General features: G+C 42.8%; 1 protein-coding gene across 1 annotated transcript in view; it reads left to right on the top strand.

Annotated features, from left to right (window-relative positions):
• The window catches only part of IQCH (IQ motif containing H), a 72606-nt gene that overhangs the window by 45561 nt on the left and 11393 nt on the right, over nucleotides 1–15652 (top strand). The window contains exons 15-16 of the mRNA XM_074880178.1: nucleotides 2060–2180; nucleotides 3944–4230. Of these exons, the coding sequence (XP_074736279.1) occupies nucleotides 2060–2180; nucleotides 3944–4230 (408 nt within the window). The remainder of the gene's footprint in view (nucleotides 1–2059; nucleotides 2181–3943; nucleotides 4231–15652) is intronic.

Genomic DNA, 15652 nt, shown 5'->3' with positions numbered 1-15652 from the left:
GCCCTCATGTCCCTCATAATTGTTGCAATGGAAAATTGTGTCCCAGCTGGCACACCCGTAGTTTCATTTTACTTATACAAGCTTGGTCACAGCGCTCTCAGATGCTTCTACACATCCAGCAGGGATTATTGCTTTTTTTCCCAGTAATTTAACAAAAGCTTTTGGGCAGCCATTGCATACCTCTTCTTTTGTTTGGTTATATATTTCTGTTTAAATTGCAGAACATCCAAAATCATTCGATCTCAGGGATGAGACTTGGTGTGACAGAGGTATCGCTGAACGCACTGAGGTGCAAACTGATTTGTAGGTCAGCAACTCTGTGGCATCCATCATGGCTCACATCCGCTCCCCAAAGCTGCATTTTATTTTCACTGTGCAATGAACCACCTGATCTTGTGACTTCTTGGCTTAGCAATATCTCAACGCAAATACAAATCAAGACAAGGCCAACTGATATTTGCTCATTGCTCTGTTGTTTTAGTCAGCTGAGATATCCGAAACCTAAATTCCTCCTTACAGATTTTAAGGAAACATGTGGTGTGAGACCTGAATCTGGATAAATTCTGAACATGGGTCTCAGGTTTTATGTGGTCCTTTGTTTTTGCCATAAAGTTAAGGTCCTGCTGCTCAGTGTATTGATATACTGACTAAACCCATTTGTTAGCATTTTTTCTGAGATGTCAACAACATGCTTTTCTCTTTAATATGTGATAGGAGCCCACATAGCCCAGATCAGCATCATTATCTAAGCACCTCAATATTTTTAAGGCATTTTTTTCCCAGTTCCATGTGAGGTAGGGCCAGCAATTGTCTCCCTTTCATGTCTGGCCAGCTGAGGTACAGACAGAACATCACTTTCCTGAAATCTCAGGCAGACTGCATTCAGGAACAAGATATATCAAGGTCTCCTATATGCAAAGTTGATACCCCAGTCACTGGCTCATCCTTCTTGTCATCCTGGCAGATAAATCACAGTAAGCCGATTTTTTTAATTTGTATTTTTGGTTATGTCACATTACGCGCTTCATGACAAAGCCCATCTCTTTAAACTCACTGGTCTGGAAAAATAGACTTTTTTTTTCCCCCCCTATTCTTAAATATTAGCTGTAAGGTTTTAGCATGTTTCTCCAGAGCTCCAGATAATATGACTGTGGCTTAGGACATTGCCAAGATCAGAGGACTGTTGGTCATCTTCTGAAGCACGGGATGCTGAAGAGAGAGGATGTAAAACAGAAGCAAAGAGACCCGGGGGAAGCAAGCGAATGCTTATGAAGCAGCAAGAAAAGGAGCCTGAAGCAATAGAGTCAGGGTCCTTGCGCTTTATATGCTCGGGTACTTCTGGGACATTTTTGAACAGTAAAAGCAATGCAGTTAGTTTCTGTATTTAATGGGGTTGTTCTGTGTGTGTGATAATATAGTAAAGAGTTTGAAACTAGGAAAAAGCTAGTTTATCTCCTGTAGTATGACTCATCAAATTCTACCAAAGATAGAGAAACAAATACACTTGTGAATTTATGTTACAGATGGGAGAATGTAAAAGGATACTTCCTGCTTTAGAAATGCTTTTGGTTAATTATTCCTCCTTTTTTTTTTTTTTTTTAAATAACTAAAGGGTGTTTGGATTGATATAGCAGCTTAAACATAGAATCAGTAAAACTATTTCTGGCATATGTGACTCTTTCAATACGCTCAGTTCCAAAATATAAACAGTGTAGAAGTTATTGACTGCTGGTATTGATCCCTAAGCAGTTACCAAGTGCTTAGCATTTTCAGTTGCCAGATCAAATTATTGATATAAATTCTAATGAAATAGATGCTATACTGGGGAGGGGGCGGGGGGGGGGAGGGGGGGATTGTCTTTCCGAGAAGGACAGTTTTCAATAGGAGGGAAGAGTAGTAAGCAGAAAAATTAAAAAAGGCTTCCTGACTGTGGGTAAACAGTAACCACATTTTTTTTTTTTTTTTTTGCCTGTTGGAGGCCTGGTTTTTAATCACCCCACAAGCAGTTTTCATTTCTGTAGTAAAATTGCTTGTGGTTCTATTTAATTTGTTTCTGCAGGAGCCAGCTTTGGTGAAGATCTCCCAGGAGCTGCCGGGCCTTTTAGCACAGCACGTACAGCCAGTCAATGAGAAACGATTCCCTACATGGGAAAAATTCCTCCAAACATTTCTTAGTCAAGGTAAATAAGACTGCAAAGTCGCTGTTAAGTGTTATAAGAAGTAATTATACCATATTGTATGCCATATTCTTGTTAATCTTGGGCCCATTTAAATATTTATCTCCTTTTATTTCTCCATTATGCTTCAAATGTTAATTTACAAATGAATTACAGGCAGCTACTCTATCATTCATATGTCCTATCCAAGCATTTAACCTATATTAATTCTGGATAACCTTTCTCACATGATCCTGAATCAATAAGCACCAACTCCTTAATCCTGGGTTATCGTAGTGGAGGCTGCCACATTTGGCCACAGGGCTTTAGGGAACGCCAGTATGGGAGTTTGCATGTAGGTAGACGTGAGAATATTGCATTTGTTAGGGGTTGGTGAGCAAACATCTGTGAGACGTGCTTTTCCCTCCCATAGGACCAGGAAGGGAGCTACATGTCAACTCTGGATGCTACATACGTACATTGCGTGAAGTCAACCGTGCTCATAACCTTTAACAGCTTGGAGAAGAGCTGCGCTTTCTCCCCAGTTTTTGCCTTCCAGGCAGGTGTTGTTGCCACCAAGGCTCAATAATGCAACGCCGTGTGGTCCCTTACAGGACGTTGGCACAGACCCCAAATCGGGCCATTGCCGTGCTCTTTCTTGCCCTCCAACCAAAGGAATATGAACAAGTTCCAAGCTGGATAGTTTTGTTCATGTGGTGCTGAGTCCTCAGCAGGGCTTCCTGCATTAAAGCCCCTCATGGCACCTTTGGATCAAAGCTGGCCAGTACCCAACTGGCCTAGAGCACAGCAGCGAGCCCGTGTTTGTCCGTAAGAGGCAGGGCAGATAAAACCGTTGTTGAATCGCTGCAAATCAGTGTATGGGTGAGTGGGCTTTGCACAGACATGTTCACCTCCTATATTTGTATGCTAGCTTTTGGATGGAAAAGATGCAGTGTTTGGGCTTGGGTAGTAAATTTCTGGGGTGATTCTGCCCCGCCATCATTTTGTATTACATATAATGGATATATACGTTTTATACCTTTCTTCATCTGGGGGAGGGACAAGGACGATTCAAAGCTTTGAAAGTATTTTTTTTAAAAATAATGCCAGTTAACATATATAGTACCGATTTTTATGACATATTAGTTTATTCTAACTAAATGAGTTAGGGCATTATATGCAGTAAAAAGGCAAATCCAGAATGCCAACCAGTTTTCTTTGTGATTTTCCTACGGACAAACCTTGCTGGAAGTTGTCATGACAAGCCTTCCCATCTACACACAGTGTTCGTCATGTGGATGAGTACCAGAAGGCCAGGCTACTTATCTCAGACCATTGTATGGATGGCAATCTCCAAGATAAGTTCAGAGCAGCAGATACCACACGCCCTGAGGTCCCAGCATTGCGTTTCACTGCTATTCTGGACCTGGCATTTAGCTGGGCTGTAGGACAGTGCCGGATTCATTCGTGCTACCCAAGAGCATATTTCTCCTGTCAGATATGTGATAGATCCAGTTTGGAACTGGGTGCAAAACATCTGAACCTCAAAAGCCACTGGTTGAACGGTATGGTGCTATAGTAGATGAGATATCTTCTTTCTCTTCTAAGAGATTCATGGTTCTAGCTATGCTGCTCACATTACATTTATTTACTCGCTGTAGCTCCATAGCAGTCCTCCCTGCAATGTCTGAGCACAATAGGAGCTGGATGGTTTCATTCTGTGCACTCTGAAGAGCATCACATGTGAATTTGATTACTAGCTTAACAGCTAATTCATTTCTTACTAGGTGGTGTGATAGAAGCCTTCCCGCTCTCTGAAAATGTCACAAACCTTACGGTGGATATGCTGATAGAGCCAACAGGCAAGATAAAAATAGTGTCATCTGGAGACCAGCTCCATGCTGACGGTCCTTTGCGATCATCTGGCACTACCATTCCACAACGTTCTGTTGATCCAGCAGTTCTTAATTCACTCTGCTTCAAAATTGGAGAAGCCTGTAAATCTAAAGGAGTGCTTGGTTATTTCTCAGTTGATTTTGTGACTTTCATCCATCCACAAACAATGGAGCAGCAGGTGAGTGGGGCAGATACGTTACTTCACACCTGAGATCAAGAAATGTCTGTTTTCCTACCTGATTCCAGCAGATATCAGAAGAAAGCTTTGCTCTTCTGAACAAACTTTATTTCTAAGCCATGAGGCTGGTGGAGCCATGAGAAGGAGATGAAGCACATGGTTGTTCTAGCAATAGCAAAAAATTTAGACCTGATCTGCCAGGTGAGCCTGGGGAATCTTTTTTATCAGCCTGAAGAGTAACAAACAAAGCTGGCAGGGCTTCTTTCAAAGCTGAGTGATAAGAAAATAATATTTTAATTCTTTCTAATGACTTTTTTTTCCCCCTAAAATAAGCACATTCTGCATTAAGCTGGTAATTACAGACAATGGTTTTACGGCTGTTTAGATGATTTTAGTTTCACTGTTCTGAATCTCTTGTATTTTGCCCTGTGAAAATAATTACAGGGATTATTGTACTCTCTTGAGTAAACCAGTGTCCGTGAGAATGCAGATCTGAGGTTTGAGGATGAATCTGAGGAAGAAGGAATATTGACAATTTCTTATAGCAAATAGGATGGCAGCGATGAACAATTTGGTTTACATCGTAATGGCTAATTTAAGTAGAGAGAAGTAATGGAAAGCAGTCCAGTGACCACGTCTCAAGAAGTTACAGCCCTGGCTCAGGAGTTACTGTCTCTTAGCTGGTGCAGAACAGCTGGCTGTGGGGTGTCAGTTCATTGGGAATGAAAAGGAAAACGTGCTCATTCAAACCACTTTTGCTCTCCACTTGGCTTTTAGAATGTCTGGGAGAAGAATTTACTGCAAGAAAGATAGATGTGATCTCACACTGGATACAAACTTATCCTCCACTATCAAAATGCAGAGTGAGGTCAATGCGTGTCATGTGACAGTGCATGTGATTAAAGATACCACTGCAGGGATGGAACTGCACCTGCACTGCTTCCCAGATGGGGGGGCCTGGGAACAATAATGCTGTGCCTTTACACCATCTCACTTGAGGGGCAGTAACTTCTTAAAATGCTCTCATCGATAGCTTAAGCTCTTTAGCACAAACGTTCCTGCGGAATTCCCTCTCTAGATCCTTGTCCTAACGAGTTTCCACATGGGCTGCACAGGCTTCTGAGTGGTTTTATGGAGCCCTTTTAGTTTATCAAAGCTCTGAGGCTTCCTGCATGCATGGTACCGAGTCACGCATGAGAGCAGAGCAATGCCTGACACCATTCCCGCTCCCCTCCTGCAGCCCGAGGCCACACGCTGCTTTCTGCTGCAGCGTGAATGCGTACACAGTTTGTTTGCTTTAGAGTATTTAAAAATATTTTAACAGAAGATCAGCAGATCCAGGTACTGCGTGACGCATTATGAAATTCAGTTTTACAGTAGTGGCTGGCAGTATATCCTACCTCCTCCAGCCCTGAAAACATCATATGGTGGGTGAATTAACTGCAGGCCCAGGTTGCACTGATGTGGGAAGAGATGGGTGGCCTTTTTGGGAGTCTAGACTGAAGAATACAACATTTTAAATAATGATATTCTAAGGTTAACACCTTGAATTACCTAGAAAGGAGAACGCTGCTAGGAAACCAGTGCAGTTTTGGAGTGCTGGAGCATGGTGTGACTTACATCAGGCAGAATGGAAGGGACTAAATAAATGTTTTCTCATGGAATCCTGCCCAGGAGAGTCTTCTGTGTAGATGAGTAATGGGGTCTTTTTGAAAGGTAAAATCAGAACCACTCAAGTGACCCTAGTCCTCCCCACCAGAGTTTACCAGCCTATCAGCCAAACCTCATAGTCAGCTGTATCAGAACTTTTGACAATGTAAAAAGTAATATAATAAATCAAGACAGGAGAAGGGCACTGACTCCAGAACCTGCTGCAGCCTACGGTGGATGGCAGGGAAGCAGAGGATGGGTGGCCACTGCCCCTTATGATCCATAACTGAACTTTCAGATCTTATAAGGTGATGGAAGATGCTGTGCCAACACACACTGCTTTCAGTGCCAAGGAAAATAGCTAAGAGAATGGATTTAAAGAAGTAATTTAATCCCTGGCATGAATGTTGATGATCAGCCTTGATCATAGTTTGTAACAAAACATTAATCTGGCATGTTTCTATGCTACAGTAATCTGGCATTTGTTTTATTCATAAAGTCAGATTTCTTTCTCACAACATAATCTATTAACTTCTTTCACCAGACACTGTGAAAACCAAATGAAGTGCATTACTGAATACTGCATTCTGTTTAAAAATAAAAACAATTCCATGAGCTTAAAAAGAGTGAAGCCAGGCTTCCCACAGATTTGTGCCTTGAAGATAAGTTCCCACATGTTTTCCAGCTGAACTCACCCTGCTGCTTTTCCTATTGTAAGGTCACTAGTAAAGTCTCTTTCTTCTGTCCACTTATTTTAGGAATCTCATGGGAGTTGACTATATTTGATGATTCTACCTTCTTGCAAATCTGATTGATATTGGCCAAGAGGATTGAATATTATAATAGCCAGGTATAAAAGCCTAAAGCATAATGCCAGATTAAAATAAAACAAATGAAGTAAAATCTGGGTGAAGAGACTGAGTGTTCAGTGTTCTGGTAGTGGCCTTGTGTCTGAAGACTAAAGAAAATGAGATAACTTTTAAAGAACATAAAATTCTTATTTTCTTATTGCCAGTGATGAATAGTATTGTTGAGCTTACAGGGTACAACTATACAAATCCAGAATTAGCATATGGATACACACTAATTACTCAAGCGTGTCCAGAGAAGGGCAACAAAGCTGGTGCAGGGTCTGGAGCACAGGTCTGATGGGGAGCGGCTGAGGGAACTGGGGGGGTTTAGTCTGGAGAAGAGGAGGCTGAGGGGAGACCTCATCGCCCTCTACAACTCCCTGAAAGGAGGGTGCAGAGAGGGGGGATGAGTCTCTTGAACCAAGGAACAAGCGATAGGACAAGAGGGAATGGCCTCAAGCTGCGCCAGGGCAGGGTTAGACTGGCTCTTAGGAAGTATTTCTTTCCAGAAGCGGGTGCTGGGCATTGGAATGGGCTGCCCAGGGCAGGGGTGGAGTCCCCATTCCTGGAGGGGTTTAAGAGTCGGGTTGACCCAGCGCTGAGGGATCTGGTGGAGTTGAGAACGGTCAGTGTGAGGTTCATGGTTGGACTGGATGATCTTCAAGGGCTTTTCCAACCCAGATGATTCTGGATTCTGTAATTCAAGATCTCAGCATCAAGTCTCAATTATTTCTCGTATTTCCAATGCATCTCCTTGTTTTTTCACTCTTTTGACATTATTTTCTTCTACAATCTTCAATTAGGCCCCTCCCAGTGTTGTGTTTCACTGTAAAAGGGAACATACCTCTATTTACCAGGCTCGGCTGTGTAGTATGGGTTGACTTTGAGAGGCTGGTGTGGCTGTAAGCACTCAAACCCATTCGGGGGTCTGTTCCTCCTGGGCGTCTGAAAATCACAGCTTGTGTGGTGTGAGAAAAGGCTTTAAACACAGGGCTTGTATTTAAAACCAAAGAGTTAGCATATGGTATCTATTGGCAAAAGCTGGCTCTTTGGCAGGGCGATGATAATTATATTCCATTTTAAGCTCAGAGAAGGCTTAAAATCAGGCTTTTGGTAACTGATACCACTGTAGGGTGACTGTGGTAAACCAGAGAATCGGAATAATGTTAGCTTTGAAATACAGATCACAGTTACATTTGACTCCCCAGATGTATTTACCCAGGCATTGTAATTAGAACTGTAGATAAGCCACACTGGACACCTTCCATGTAAAGTTGCTTTAAAAAGATTAAGGGATGACATTCTCACCCACTGAAGTCGATGGGAGTTCTGCCAATTGCTTCACTCAAGCCAGGAGTTCACCGAAATGCAGAAATGTTTCCTAGATGGTTCAGGTTGTAACATTTCCTGGCGTGAACAAGGATATAGTAAATCGGTTGGTGTTTCTTGTGGCCTCTTCTTATTCCTGTCTGTTCTGTCTTTGTTTTCTTTCCTTGTTTCCAGTTGATTCTATTTTAATATTTCCTATGTTTGTCAGCATGTACCACAACCTTAACATTATTTAAGCACAGGTTTTTAAATTTAACTAGATGTAGAGGCAATTAATGATGCCATCTGTCTTGGGAGAGAGAGATTACACAAAAGATTGTGTTCCTGAAAGCACTATTTTTTTGGCAAACAAGAAATCCTATTAGACTCTCAGAACATTTGCTCACTAATTTCAGAAGTGCCCACTTTAATGCAGTAGCTGAAAGGCTCAGATACATTTCCTGGAAGTACAGTATACTTAGGCATTCTTTCAAAGTTACATTTTACAGAAAATATCAACTGATAACATGATATTTTCAGTAAAAATAAAAATTAAATATATCATTGAACATCCGTTACCAATACAGGCTGAATATTTAAATACTTAAAAATCCCTGAAATGTTCATAAAGTTACATGCTACATAAATACAACTCTTTAAGAAATGGGCAGGGCCAAATAAATGAAAACATATTTCTGCCTTTGCGGACGGAGCAGCTGTCTGCTGCGATCCATGGCTTCACACGCTCTTCCCCTGTGCACTGGTGCGAAGGGGGCTTCAGAGCAGAGGAAAGAAGTGCGTGTACTTTGACTTTCAGGCTCTTCATCTGAAAGCCTTGAAAAACCTATATGTCATAAGCATAAAATTAATTTTGATATGAACAATGGGGTATTGCTTATATTTTTCAAGATTGCTACTCTTAGGGAGTGTTTTCCTTCAACATGCTTTTCTTGTATTGCTGTGGCAAAGAGACTCTGCATGATGGGTGCGGAACAACACACGTCTCAAACACACAGGGCAGTGGGGAGCCAGAGCAAACACAGAAATGGGAAGGTAATCTCTGTTTGGACCACCACAGAGCTTTGTGCCCCTCACAGACACAGCGGTATCTTTACTTTCTTGCAGTTCTCGTGGTCTACAGCGCAGGGCTGAGCGGGGCGAAGGCACCCGTGGGATTATGCGTCAGCTGCCACAAGCTGCCTGGCTGTGAGCACCCCGGCAGGGAGCTGAGGGCAGAGAAGGCCGGTGTCTTGACCCAATTCTGTTTGCCTCAGGAATCTATTTCTATCTATAAGCATCTGTGATTTGTTCCCGAGGGAAAGGGAGATGGAGACATGCTGTTTTCAATGTCTTGGGGGGAAAAAGTAGAGGAGAAGAATTAGGGGCATAGCTTGAACTGAATCGCTTCTGATTCCCACTCTGTTTTCCAAGGCTGGTCTTTAAGAGCAAGGCCTTGACCTCTAGAAGTGAAATCTTGCACAGTATTGACTGAATGCTGCTCAGATCCCAACTTGTCAAGGAGCTGCACTTAAATAAGTCCATTTAATTGAGTGGGACTGCTTGTATGCATAAACTGACTTACCTCCAGAGATCTGGGGACAGATAATTTGGAGAAGCGAGGTCATAACTCACCTTTTTCATCGCTCTGATAGCTTGTACAGCCCCACACCGTTCACAGCAGTAGTGAGGGAACGTTGGATTAAACTGTTCGGTTTGGGCGCAGAAGAAAAGATGAGGCAGAACACACCGAAAGGAGAATTATAGAGCTGGGAAGGTTTAGGTGGGTCTTCTCCCTCTGTTCTGGTCCAGTGGCTTTAAAAGACCCTGAGGAGGGTGGCTTCAGGACCCAGCCAGCGCCGGCCATGAAGGCAGGTCTGGGATTAGGAGGAGCCGAGTACAGATGCCTCTGAAGCCCATCGATCAGCTCTGGTGTTCCAGTTTAATGCTTTGAGGGATGCTTTGGGTGGGATGAGTTCTTCTGTATTCACATCTGCGTCTTGAGAGTTCTCCAGACAGAATGTAGCATTTTCTGTGTGTTGTTTTCAAACAAGAGCCACAGTGTTTTCATTAACCATCTTCCAATCTTGTATTCAGCAGGATAGAGGTCAGGGCCAGTTCTACAGCCCTAGAATTTAAGTTTTCGGGCCAGCACCAGACCATCCCAGCAGCTGCCACGAGATGGCAGCCGGATAAGATCCTGTCTGTGATCGCTGCCGAAATAATCAATTCTATTGCGAATTTTAAAAGTCATAAAAGCAGCTCTCTTTTAACGTCCAAGTTGCATTAATATTTTACTAATTGACATTTTTACAGTGTCATTCAACCACTTCTTTAAAAATAGCAGGCGTGCTCTTTACAATAACGCAGACATCAATACTAGATGCAGATAAAACAGTTAAACTGGAGAAAGAAAAGCTGTAATTTAGTAACTCTTTAAGAATTTATGTTTCTTTCCCTTCTCAAGTTTACATTTTAAAGCTGAAGCATTTTTATGGCAGTTGTAAAGAATTACACTACAATCGTGACTTTATTCACTTGAGATCTCTTTACCATGAAGCGCAGGCCCTTAAGCTGTGCGTGCGGAAGGAGAGCGTCACTTGGCAGCGTGTGTAAAAGGGAGCAATTCCAAACCTCATCATATTTCCTTGGACAAACATCTAGTAAGTCTTGCAGGATGTATTTCTAAATATTTTTTTTTCCAGTGGTGGGATTCTTGGAAGTCCTAATCTGTGCTTTGCTTAGCTTAATCTAAAATCACTCTTAAGACTATCTAAAATCTTAACTGCTGCCACTACTTTTTTAAAAAAATTGTAAGTCATAATCAAAGCCCAGATCTGATTATCTTTGAACTTTCATTTGTTGTTTGAAAATCAAATAACAGTTCAAGACTTCACAAGTGAGCTCGGTTCCAGTTTAATTTCTGAACACATAAGTGTCCTGAAGTCCCCAAATCTCAGGTGAAAGCTCCTTATGTTATGCTGATTTGCCATACAATCCTACACCTACGATTCTAAATACCTATGATCGCATACATGCCCTTGTTGTATATCCTCAGAAAATGAGGACAGACTCAAGTAATAGTTATTTGTTGATCTGTATGATTGTATCATTCTTTATTTAAACTTGACCTTTGCACAGACCTTCTTCTAACAGCTCCTGACGTACTGGAGGAGATGATAATTCAACTGGTTATTAACTGCTTAACCTCCACAGATGTTGCTTTATGGACTATGGAAATATATTCATAAAATATAAACAAAATATAAAACCCCACAAAACACCACAGCCTCTATTTTCAAGGCGTTCTAGAAGCTTTAGACTCCCATTTTATATTACTTCAAAGGAAAACCTGTTGCAATTCAATAGATGTTACTAGAGAGCTGAACCTAAGTGAACTTTCTACCCTGCTAAGAGAACAGTCCACACTAATAAGCAGGTTTGATGTTTCGTTTGTTCTGCCTGTGCTTGGAGCTCTGCGGAGCTGTTAAACTGTTGTGAAGATTATGTGCCACAAAGGTGGAGTTGAGTCGATGTTTCTAAGAAACATTTTCATTTGAGTGTCTTGGATTTTTTTACAGACTGCAGGAACAGCTACTATTCTATGTCCTGAGAGAAAGTGAAAAGCCTTTAACTGATTTCAGTAGGCTCACGTTTCTGCATGTAGGGTTTTTTCAGTTAAAGTCTGCCACAGCTAGAAATGTCACTTGTTTTACAGCTCCTTTGGCACTGAACAGGGAGGATACTCCTCCCTTCGAAACGGGAACCTTGCTGGAAAGCGGTGTTCTTGCTCCACTGTAACACCAGGCATTGCTGGAAACTCTATCAAGATCTGTTCTTCACTGCTTTTATCTGATGCTGTGTATTTTTCTTTAGAGCTCATGCAGTGCCACTCTTATCTTTCCCCCCCCCGAGTTCTGCATCGGTTTCAGCTGCTTCTACATTTCACAGTTTTTAAAGGCATTAATAGTGGGCGCTTGCCTGAGCTCTTCTAGTTACGAGTGGTAATGTCAAGAATGATGAGTGTCCTTTCATTTGCCATGTACAATCTAGTGCTACAGAGCATGCAGGGAACCAAAGAATACATGGGCGAAGCCTTCAATCCAATCCCAGCGGTGCTGGAGGTCTGTAAACGGCACTGCCTCCTCACATGGTGCTCCGGGCCTCCAAGCTGCTGGAGGAGCCATCTGGGGAATCAGCTCTAGTTGCCATCCTCCTTCCCAGAGACTATTCTTTCCATTGAAGAGTCGTGTCTCTGTTTGGGGTGACTGGTGGCACCTTTGTTAATGCTGCTTTCTCCTCCACCATCCCCTCTTTTCTGGGCCTCCCTCTTTGCTCGCATGCTGCACGATGCTTTGCTAAGGCTGGCCAGCAGCACCAGCACTGCCGAGCTGGAAGGAGGAGCCACTAAGACCTTCCTGTGCTCTGACATTTCAAAATGGCAGAAGAGAGAGCAATAGGCATGTCTAAATTACACTGCCCAAACTGGTGCCATACACGTGACGTGTAGCTCTCCTTGCTCTAACGTTAGATGTTTTTCTCAGTTCATGTTCTTGTTCGTATCCACTGCTGTACTGATTTAGTGTAGTGCTCCGCATGCCAAAGAGGACTTTCAAAGCACTGGAAATACGTGATCTTAGCATGATCCTGGTGACATCTTCACAGAAAGTGAGAAGTCATCAGCTATGGAGTTTGCCTAATTAGAATTCTTTAGACACAGATATAAAGGATTCTGGCGCTCTTTGTTTATTACAACTAATTTTAGGTCATTATACTCAAGGGACACCTGCTAACTCCAATATGGTCAACATGTGCTTAGTATGATATAATGAGCTACCCCTTTCCATTTGGGAATATATATTGATATATTATTGGTGAAAAGGTGCCAGACTGATAGAGTCAGCATGCAGCCAGCCACTGCCTGCTGCCAGAGTAAGAGCACTATAAGCAGCTGCAGAGCTGTTGTCTTCACATGGCTCCACCAGCCAGACTCGGGCCTGTCGAACCTCCATCCTTGCTCAGAACTACCAAAAATGTTGCCTATTGCCTGATTGCTGTAATTTTGCAAAGAGCGTTAGTGACCTTCAGGAACTGGAACGGGACTTAGAAATTATTCCACTGAAGAATTTGGTCAACTAGTTACTAATGATCTGGCCTGCATTTGAACTAATAAAATGGGAAAAAATTATCCATGAAGATAAAGCTAGACCCATGGCCCAGGGCCTGTGTCTTCCCAATTATGTAGCAGTACAAAGGGGGTTTAAAGGGCACTTCTGGATTTCCATGGCAAAAGGGAAGCCCTGGCTAGGCTAAAGCTGGAATCTCACACCATCTGATCCTTCTTCCTTTCTCCCCACATTAGGGATGTTGTGGGACACATCCAGGGCAGAAAGGAACATGGCCACAACATAGTGTTCACTGACAGTCCTGAGCCAGGAAAAGGATCCTTGGGGGTGATCCCAGCTGGCACACAGTAATGACCATTTGGCTGCTTTAACGGGCAGTCGGGGTGGTTCAGCCTCAGGCCCAGAATGAAAGGAGGTGGACAGGTGGCTTCCAGCCACGTTTGCTTCCTCCCCCTTGTGCTTGTGGAGATCTACACCCTATAGTTAAAAAAAAAAAAAAAATATACAATGACTTTACATATGTAGAATGTAACTGTGACTGAAGCTGAAGTAGGTGTTTAGAGCTCTCCTTTCATGCAACATTAAAGAGTAACAGGCCGGGGAGGGGATGGACACCTTCCTTCATTACGTGGTAGGGCCAGGAGTCCACCCCGTTGACCTGAGCCCTGAATTTTGTAGGCAACAGCATGAGGGTATTCGGTCTGAGATGATGAAGCCGTGTCCAAAACAACCAGTCGATACACTCTGTGAGCAAACAGAAACTCCTTCAACTTGCATCTGGTTGGTCTCGTGACTTCCAGCACAAAAATTGCCCTGCTAAAAGGATTTTCTCCTCTTCCCCATGTTACAGCCCCTTGCCCAGGCAGAGATGAGGCCGGAGCCATCCCCTGGCACAGGGATCCAGGAGTGCTTCTGTGCCTTCCCAGAGCAACGACTGGGAAGGTGCCAGCGGGGTGCTGGAGCCAGGTTGGCATGCTGGGTTTTTGTTCAGATGATGTGAAACGTATCACACGAGTAATTAATAGGGCTCTTCTCTACATCTCAAATGAAGACAGTGTCACTTGCACGTACTTTAATTTTAGTTACTGACAATATGGGATTTGTTGAGTGAGTCTTGCAAGACGTAGGTGCTATCCCACACTTGGTACGGTTTGTCTGAATCTTTACCAGGGTGTAATGAATTTCTGTTGTGCTAATGGCTGTTTATGTCTGTCAGGCTGCATTTTTTAATGCTTTATCTGCTGTTAAATGCTCAAGCCATCCTCTTGCCAGATACCCAGATGCACTACAGTCACAGTGATGTCTTTGCTCAAGTTCCCTGCTTTTCCCCTCTCAGCCAATTTACAGTCCGCCTTCAGTCTGGTGTAGACTTTGAGGTCAGAGCGATGCCAGTGTACTATCAGGGGCTGGATGAAGAGCAACCAGTTCACTTGGTCTTTGGATCGCCAAGATTTTCAGTAGTCCCTTGTCCCCTTGTGTAGCCCTGATATCTCCTCCTGTGGGCAAAGCTTTAACTGAGCATCTGAAATCCAACTCAAACGAGGTTCAAGACACATTGGCTGTTTCTGATTTGTCAATATTTATGGAAATTAACGTAACACTTCTACAGTATGTAGAGTTTATAATTACTATTTAGCTCATTGAAAAGGTGGGCACATACTGGAAAAGTAAAAATCGATATGAAAGTTCCTTCCTGTCTTGCAGAAGTGATGATAAAGAATAAATTATTGAAGAAAATTGAGCATTATAATTGGGGAACATTCCCCTATTACTAAGTAAAGCCAGCCATTAGCATCCAATTTGCATTTTATACCATGCAGCAGGAAATATTTAAGTTGACAAATAGGATATTTAATACAGCAACAGATACTTGGCAGTTAGATATTAACAACTGTTACTGATGTGATTTATTCACCATTATAAAAAGGGCATTACTATGTGCATATGATTCAGAAATTAACTCCAGTTTACCAAGAGGCCTTGGCTGCCTGACCTCTTAATATCCTTATAATGATGCCATTTACCATTCAAAGGCTTATTCAAGTCATTCACTGCGAGATTTGTTTTAAAGGGGTCCACTGTAGGGCAGATATTTGTGTGCCTTAACATTTCTCACTAGCGTAGTAGGCACAAGCATTTTTTAAGTGGGAAAAACTCCTGGGTAAAGCCACGCTTAGGTTGTTGGGGGGTAGAGGAGCCTCGCAGAAGTGATGCATGGTACTTCCTTCTGCTGCTCCCTCGGTGTGAACTGGCCTCACAAATCCAGCCTGACTTTTACATGCTTTAATGCTTTGAAATCTTCTTGAGGTTTATATGAGGCTTTTCTCCTTGCCTGCAAGTATGTCCTGCGCATGGGACACCTTCCACTGGCAGCCTGACCATCTCCGATTTCTTGTGCAGTTCTGCGAGTATAAATCTGAGTTAGCAGCACAGAGCAGCCGGGTGAGTGGAAGCAGAACCGTGCCGCAAGTCGTACAGTTTCCTGCATGC

Source organism: Strix uralensis, chromosome 11 (assembly GCF_047716275.1).
Source record: "Strix uralensis isolate ZFMK-TIS-50842 chromosome 11, bStrUra1, whole genome shotgun sequence".
NCBI lineage: Eukaryota > Metazoa > Chordata > Aves > Strigiformes > Strigidae > Strix > Strix uralensis.
This window is presented reverse-complemented; position numbering and strand designations above follow the sequence as displayed.